Genomic DNA, 9,188 nt, shown 5'->3' with positions numbered 1-9,188 from the left:
AACTAGATTTCCTAAGAACTATTCTTTTTTCCTACAAGGGAAACAACATTCTATGTTAATTAAAAGGTATATGACCAACTTAAGATGTCAAAACTTGGCCTAATTGGAATCATCTATTTTGTCGATCTGAGTACAAATGTTGCTAATTTCTTGTCACATTTCTGCGGTTTACAAAAACTGGCAAATTGATTGCCTTTAGTAAGCTTTTCGGTTTTGGGTATCAATGAATTTCACCTAGTGTATGTGCAAGTTAAGGCTCTTGACTTGTGGGTTTGTGGGCCCGAGCCCACGGGTGTCTCGTATTCACATGAGTGGGCCATGGTGAAATTATGTGACGAAATGTCACAGCTTAATAATCTAGACCTTAATTTTTTTATATGATCCAGATCCATAGGGTGTGAAAAATTTAGACTCGGATTCAAACCCTTAGGGTCTGACAGGTGTACGGTCTAGATCTAGGTCCTAAACAACTTTTTCCTGATAGTTTTTTAAAAATATTTTATACAATTGTCATCAATTCGTACAAAATTATTTAATCATTTTCAACTAACAAGGATCTTCTAATACTTTATACAAATTGAGCGAACAAATATATGAAGCCTTTCAACATTAAAGTTTTTAAAATAAAAATATTTATCAAGTTTTTTTGATTTTTAAAGTGAAGATACAACATTTCAAATTACATGAACCGACAAAATTCTAAATCACGTAATGTTTCAAAACTTAACAAAATTTCAAATCAAACAATTAAATACGCATAATAGCTAATATATAATTTTTTTTTAAAAAAAAGATATAAATAGGTTTATTAGTCGAATCTGAATCGGATTTGGATCTCAACCGTGTGAACTCGAACCCGAAACTAAACCCATACCCGTACCCTAAGATCATGGACCCAAATCCGACTCAAATTATAATATTTAAATATAGGTAAATCCAAACTCAAATATTAAAGTCGGGTCTAAGTATGATCCCTCAAAGTCCCATAAGCATGCCCATCTGTATATTAATTAGTTTACCAACACGTTCTCCAATCTTTTCTATTTTGGTTACTATGCTCAATAAAATTCTCATGACTTGTATTCTATAAGGGTGGTCGATTAGTCCATGTTTGCAAAAAAAACATTATTGTTGATGTCAAAAAAAATTTCTGTCCATTTTGAGTTTTTTTATGACAATTGATTAGGGCCGGCTTTGGAAAATTTTAATAAAATAAGATTATTTAACAACTTAATATCAAAAATAAGCTTCGTAAAAACTTAATTCCTAAAATAAGCGTCCGTACATTCAAACGTAGCCTTGGAGTAAGTCGCTGTTACTAACAACGAAAGACAAAAAAAAAAAAAAAAAAAACTAAAAGTCATAAGTCACTGTTACTAACAGCGACTTAGGGAGTTGACCACTCAACTCCTTAAGTCGCTCTTAGTAACAGCGACTTTAAGGTTAACTGATCAACTCTTTAATCTCGTAGGTTGGAATGAGGAAGTAACTGAGAACTGAAAACTTAAAAAGCATCAAGTCGCTGTTACTAACCGCGACTTAAAAAAAAAAAAAAAAATTTTTTTTTTAACTCGCTGTTAGTAACAACGACTTACTCTAAGGCTAGATTTAGATGTATGGACGCTTATTTTGAAAATTAAGTTTTCACGAAGAAGTTATTAAAACATCTTATTTTATTTAAATTTTGGCCGGCTTTGAGGGTAGGTCCAAAGGACAACTATGCAGGGCTCAAAATTTTAAAGTAAAAGTTAAGCAATAAAGAGACCCCTGTGACTCTGAGAGAAAAACTTTACTAAAGAATAGGGCTTCCATAAAAACAAAATGAAAGCGTATCTTCTTGGAAATCAATTTCTTGAGAATTAATTGGGTAATTAAACTTTTTGGAAAGGTAATTAAATGGGTAATTAAAATTTTTGGGAAGGTAATTGAATGAGTAATCAATTCTTCCCATCTTTATCTCTGTAAAAATGAAAGGATTTTTAAACATTAATCCTTAATATGGTTTATCTTCAACTCTAACAAAGACATAAAGGGGTGTTTTCACCTCAAAAAATTGATGTCATATGTCGTAAATCTCAATTGAATTAGAATGTGTAATCAATTTTTTCCATTTTTATCTCTGTAAAAATGAAAGGATTTTTAATCGTTAATCCTTAAAAACGGTTCATCTTCAACTCTAAGAAACACATAAAGGAGTATTTTCATCCCAAAAAGTACATGTATGAACAATTTTACAAGATTTGCCTCTCAATTTTTCTCTCGTATTTTTCTATTTTCAATATAATGAGTTCAGTTTTACTTCTTTACAATCAATTTTTAAAAATAAAAGAGTAATACGTCTATTTATCAGAAAATTTCATTAAAATGTCATTACGTAGCTTTTACAATTCCTTTTTAAAAGGGTTAGATATACGTAATCTTATAATTGTTAGTAATACAAGGATAGCTATTGTCCTACGATAGCAAATATTATTTATAACTTTATATAAAAAAATGCACATATTTAATGAATCATATCTTTAAAAGCAAAACTTTTTTTTCCCTTTCATTAGGCATACATCAAACTTTGGACATATCTTGAATGAAACTTCTCTTAACTTGTTCACCCTTTGGAACAGTCAAAAACAAAGATATACACCACACAAAGCATTGAAATTTCACAATTTATAGCAGTACCAGACATCAAAACCTTTGTTATTACCTATCTACACAGTAAATCTACAATCATGGAAGATGCAAGCTCGGGTCTGCCTAGGTCATAGCTCGATCCATTCGATTATAACCCTATTATTATTCATTGCGTAACATATAACATCGAAGAATGACAGTCAAGTTGGTTCAACACACATGTAAATATGAGTTTTCCTTCCACCCTATACTAATATCTTAAATTCGCCCTTGACTGCCAGCAAAATCTCCGAGAATACAAATTCCCATCTAAATATTGATCCCAAACAATGATTAATAATGCTTCATTTACAAATACATCTTCACCCATTCCTATAAATCAGGAATCTGCCTGTTTTATGAGCCTCAAAGCTTCTAGAAGTGTTTCCTTGAACCTGGGAAGATTGATTCTAAAACTCTGTTCATCAACATAAGCTTGCTTCACAGCAGCATATCCTTTAGCCCAAATCGAAGCAGCATCAGATACAATGGGATTATCTGGACCGTACTTTTCGTATAGCGATGTTTCATTTCGCCACACTTTGTATCGAATATACTTCAGCCCCATACCAGGGGCAGGCTCACCGAAGTAATGATCTGACGCCCAGTTCAGACCCAATGGAACGATCTGGATCAGGGCTGCCCCGGTGGGCAGAAACACTGCATTTGTGAGCCCTGCCCCATGAGCCCCAACCATGATCTCACATGAACTCACAATTGGAGCAAATTTGTCCAATTTCTTGGTTTCATTCGGTAAGGCTTTGTAAACTTCAAAGCCTAACTCGTTTTCCATCATATGCACCATCTCGTTTTCGTTCAGAAATGTTCTTGAAGCACGACGAGCAAAGAGAAGGACTTTCGGTTTTTTAAGATTCAATTCGGTTTTAACCTTCACGTTATAGGTGTTCCATAGGAATCGTTTGACGTCTTGCATCGTATATCCTACAGGCGCATCGCTGCTGTTAACCGCAAGATTGTTGTGATACCTACATGATCATATACTGATCAGCCATGAAGCATCTCTAAGCAAAAGCAATAGTATTGACTATCAGTACATTGCACTAAAAACCTTTTTTTAAAAACAAATTAGCTTTTTTGGTAGTTGGCTTTTACATTGGCTTTTTTGTTGGCTTTTGACTATTAGCTTGTTGGTTGGTCAAATAGTCACAAAAAGTGTTTGGTAAATGGCTTTTAATCCAGCTGAAAAGCTGGTTTTTAAGCCAAAATACAAAAGCTATTCCAGTTAGCTTTTTTGTTGGCTTTTGGCTTGTTGATCCACTTTCAGCTGGCTTTTTCAGCTAGCTTAAAGCCCATAAAAGCGACATTTTCAGCTTGGCAAACAAGCCAATTGAAAAAGCCAATAGCCAACAACCAATGCAAAACACCCCCTTAGACTATTAGTACATAGCACTAATTTATGATAAAGAGTACTTATCACAATGCTAATTTTCTAAATAAAGTGGAGCGTGCTCAATGATCTATAGAGAATAATCTTTGTTAGCGTAGCAATTTTTCACGTTGATTTGTTTTGGTTCATGTATTCGACCCCATATATTAGTTTTACGGTTTATTAGAGCCTACATTGACCACAACGAGATGGTGTTTGAACTGTCCAGGTTTTGGAACAATATGTTGGACGAGTTCATATGAGCATCAATAAGTTCTAATAAGCAGAGGCGAATCTAGGCTCACACTTGCCTAGACCATGACCAGGGTAATTCGATTAAAATCCCGTATCATTATCGAATTATGAAACGTAACACTAAAAAATTGACAATTAAGTTGGTTTTATGCATATAATATAGTGATGAATGTACGGCCCACCAGATATAATATTCTTGATTCACCCCTGCTAATAAGGCCACCCGAGTTCAAAATTCACACAAGATTCAGTAAGTTTAGACAGTAAGAAAAATACCTGAGCCCAACAACAGCAGACGGAAAACAATGAACTTTTTTAACTGGATCTATACCGATATTCTCGAAGGATGTAAGCTCCTTCAAAACCCGAGTATATTTCCAGTACCATTTTCCTCTGAAATCAGTGAGAACAAACTGCACTTTAGACTCGAAATGGTGGCTCGTAATGAACAATGGGATTATAAGCTCATTGAAAGCATGAAAAGGGTTCTCAGCAAATCCAGCAAACGAGTAAAGCAAAGCAGGCACATCATGCGTAATCTCACAAGCTGGTGGGTGTATGCTGCTCGAATTTCCACGAATAACTTGTACTGATGTAACCTGTTCCATAGCACTCGGATCTTCCCTTCTAGGATACGGCTTAACCTTCATTTTGGTAACCTTGGAGTCATCATCGGAGGGTACATACACAGTTAAAGATTGCTCGTCATATATAATTGGCTTGCTTATTACACATACTTCGGTAAAGTCATCAACATCGTAAATAAATCCAGTGGCTTCAAACTCCGGTAGATCTTTCTCTGTTCGATCAAGTACAGAAGCGGTTAATAGGAAAGCTAGGCATAGACATAGATCACAGATCTCGGAAAAAATAGGTTTTGTGTCACCACCAATCCCACATTGATCTACAACCCACGCACTCATATACCAAATTGTTCTGGTGGTGCATATTAAATTGAGCTGGACTTATTGTCAATGCCAGCATATTATCGGGGAAACACGAGGTGCACACACTCCATAAGTCGAGGAGATATCAACACAAAACCATATGGCTATAGAAGAAACGGCTCCAATAACTTATAAAGTATGCACACCATCTTTAATTCATCGATATGAGAATCCCATGTAGTGGAAGGGGGTGAGGGGAAGTATAATTGAATGCATTGGTTGCACAAGCAAAGTGAATCCAAGGGAAGTATTAATTTGCGTTAATTAGATTCTTTAGTTTACTGAAGTATTTATCAAGAAACTAACTCAATTAAAAGCTTGTGTTGATGATTGCAGTCTCAATAAATCTTATATACTCTACCAATATGGTGGTATCCATAGTGAATCTCAACATAACAGCAACGGTACAGACCCTTAACAGTAGTTTTGCGCTAAATTCAGGGAGATATTTGATATAATAGCAGAATTGAACACTTAAAACATGTATATCTATGTCGGACACTAATACCTTAATTCGGGTAACATAGATATGAATTAGCCCTCCTCATCAGAAACTGAAGAAATTCAATATGATTTAGTTTTCATATTAAACACACAAAATAAGTTGTTAAAACGTAACCAAATACAAGAAAAATAAACGGATTGATAATAGAAATCACATAAAGATTTACCGTGATTCGTTAAAAATGTGTTAGCTACATCCACCGGAACAGAGAAAACAAATTTTATTAATGTGGGAGAAGATAAAGCAAATACATATTAGGAGGATTGATGGGCTACTTGATGGAAAATAACCTAGATCCCACATCTAATAATTAGAGCGAGCTTAACTAACATATTTACTTGATGGGCTACTCCTCTTATTACCAATTGGTATTAGGATGGAACCACATCAAAGAATTAGAAAGAGCTTAATTAACATATTTACTCTTCTCTTGTGCAGGGTTTGTAGTGTACAAGCTCAACAATGACAAATTTATCATGATATTAGAGCAGATGGTTTCCAATTAATTGGATATAAAAAAATCGATCTTCTATAAAAAAAGAACTTGGGGGGTTAGAAAAGAATGGTGTTCCCGCCGAATTGAAAAAATGCTTCACATGTGATAGGGAGTGTAAGGAAAACAACCACTGTGATTTCACATCGAAGAATTAGAGAGAGGTTGACTAACATATATATTTCATGGGCTACTCCTAATATCAATTGGTTTTCAGGACGAAATCTCATTGGGTTTATGTACAATCAACTCTCCTCTTGTGTACAAGCCCAATAAAAAATTTATCATTATATAAATTACCCAGACAACTGTGAAGCGAGAGTAAGTAGATTTAGCTCATATCATCACATAAGTGCAACTCTATGTACACTGATTATTGGAGTATTTGAATGGAATAATATAATCAACAAGTTTGCTTAGAAGGGAAAATACAGTAGCGATGATTGCTAATGTCTGATGTCAGTCAAGATCTGATAAATAAACATACAACTGGACAATCACAATCTACAATGCCTCTAATACAAAAACAACCAAAGAAAAATCCAGACATATCGACAAACGAGTTTGTATGATGTACGAAACGAACATGCTACATGCTCTAAGCTGCATAAAAAGAACAAACTTAGCCTTAAAATAATTAGATACTCAACAACTAGGCCTCTTGAGAAAACCATTATTATTAACTAAATCTAAATCAATCTATTTTTTTATTATGATAAAGGAAAATTTTACATTTTTTTTTTAGTGTTTAGTCAGTGAGTCAGTCAATCTAATCCTTAACGACACATTAATTTTGAACACAACTGAGATTTCTTCATCAAACATTCTGGTTCATACGGGCGTGTTTTGGCAAATGACTTTTTTTTTAGCGTTTCATTTTTGATATTTTGGTTGGTCAAATAACTCAAAAATACTTCTTGTAAATGACTTTTACGCAAGCAGAACTTGTAAGAGAAAACCATAAAGCCAATATGAATAGTTTAACAACCATCAAATAATTTTTACCAAAAATCTGCATAACAGGTAAAAAAATTGTTATCAGTTGCTCAAATAAGCTAACAGTCAAACACCCATAAGTGAAGTAGCAAACATTTGAATGGAGAATATATGTGGATGATAACATTTAAGTATAAATTTTTGTTAGCGATGATTTCTCAAATCGATTTATTCTAGTTCATCCACTCGAGGATTAAAGCTTTTACATTGTTAGCTTTTTAATCTTCATTTTCTTACCCAAGTAAGCCACAATCAAAAGCAATAATCTTCCTAAAAAGTTTGGTACATTACAAAATGAATAAAGACCCAAATCAAATATTGTGATACAAATCATGAAACTCAAAAAAAAATATGAAAATGATGAGAATAAAAGCATTGTTACTCAAGATTGATGATTAAAAAATAAAAAAAATGACATAAATCAAAAAGTACCTCTAACAAGTCTTCTGAGTTTCAACTGTAAATTGATCAAACCAACCTCTTCATTAACAACCCCATTTCTCCTATTCCCAAGATTTTGCTCCCCTTCATTTGCACAAAAACAAACATACCTTTTATAATCAGTCCAAATTAAACATTTATTACCCAAAAAAATTGATTCAACCAAAAAATTAGATCAATAGTGAAAATCATAAGAAAAATTATTATATTTTATAACGTTCCCTCACACGAGAGTACTCACACATCTGAATTCATCATTTTTTGTCATGTTGTTTGATAACATTTAAAGAAATCTAACTCAAGTAAAAGTCAAACTAACTATCAAAGTCCAAGAGTATGTTGTCTTGACATGTATCAGAATCCAAAAATCTCAATCACCCTTCAACCTCAAGTGGAATGTTTCCCACCAAATACGAAAATGGCTTGTGTTGCATCCACACTTTTTGCCTCAAAAATTCTTGTGCGAGGAGAGGCATTTAAGTATATAACATATGTCGAGAACTCAACCATCGGCATAAGTTTTTGATTGATTAAGGTTATTTGAAATATGTTACATAATATACAAGTACAAATTTCACAAAAATACAACCTTTTTACAACAGAATTGAAGAGTATTTAAAACCCAAAAAAAAAACATACCAGAATAAACAGAAAATGGCTGTTGTTGATGAAGGAAGAAGAGCAAAAGAGTGAAAATGGGTAAAGAAGAAAAATACAAAAGCTTTCTAATAATGGGTTCTTTCTTCTCCATACTTAATTTCTTCTGAATTATGATTCCTTCCAACAATAACTATTTGAGTTTTGAAGTGTATAGCTTTGCTTTTGTCTTCTTTTTATTATCCAACTGTCGGTATAGCTTTTGTTGTTCATAATAATTTTACATTTATTTTGGCAAAATGTGATGGTAATTAAGGCTTTTTTTTGTTATAGTTTTGGTTTTGAGTTTTGGACTAAAAGGGGTAAACTGTAAAGTGACTGAGTGGAGTAAATCTCTCTCATTTAAAGGATGTAGGTCCCACTCTTGTTTGCTGCTTTTGATGGATAAAAATGGTTTTAGATTGCTTTTTTTAAAAAAATTTGCAAGTGCTTATTTGATAATGGTTGGTAAGCCTTGTTTATTCCATTACTCCCTTGGCATTTGTTTAGTGGGTAATTCAAAAGTTTGGTGGTAAACTAGTATACTCATATACTCTAGATTGTCATATAATGCAAATTGCAAAATAATGTAAGAGATTTTTAAATTAAATATAGCAATTTAAGTGAAATGTATAAATATTTTCTCTCTGTTTTTATACTGTTGTACTAGTTTGTAAAAGTGTGTATATTAATTTGTAGTTTTTTGATAAAACGTAAAATGAATGAGTGGAAGAAAGTAGTGAATTAGATTAAGACAAAGTTTAATTTCGTATTTATTAACGGTGATAATTTTATATTTTATATGGTTTTTCACTAATTTTTAAGCTTAAATGATGTGTTTATATGTCATTGCTCTACTTT

General features: G+C 33.0%; 1 protein-coding gene across 1 annotated transcript; it reads right to left on the bottom strand.

The window, feature by feature from the left end:
- Window positions 1-2,518: 2,518 nt before the first annotated feature.
- Window positions 2,519-8,661, bottom strand: LOC130808130 (xylan glycosyltransferase MUCI21-like). Its single transcript, XM_057673589.1, has 4 exons — window positions 8,331-8,661; window positions 7,683-7,775; window positions 4,586-5,108; window positions 2,519-3,653 (listed from the first exon to the last, which is right to left on the bottom strand). The coding sequence occupies exons 1-4, from the start codon at window positions 8,440-8,442 to the stop codon at window positions 3,008-3,010; spliced, it is 1,374 nt and encodes a 457-aa protein (XP_057529572.1). The 5' UTR covers window positions 8,443-8,661; the 3' UTR covers window positions 2,519-3,007.
- Window positions 8,662-9,188: the final 527 nt, after the last annotated feature.

This window comes from Amaranthus tricolor, chromosome 3, assembly GCF_026212465.1.
Source record: "Amaranthus tricolor cultivar Red isolate AtriRed21 chromosome 3, ASM2621246v1, whole genome shotgun sequence".
NCBI lineage: Eukaryota > Viridiplantae > Streptophyta > Magnoliopsida > Caryophyllales > Amaranthaceae > Amaranthus > Amaranthus tricolor.
This window is presented reverse-complemented; position numbering and strand designations above follow the sequence as displayed.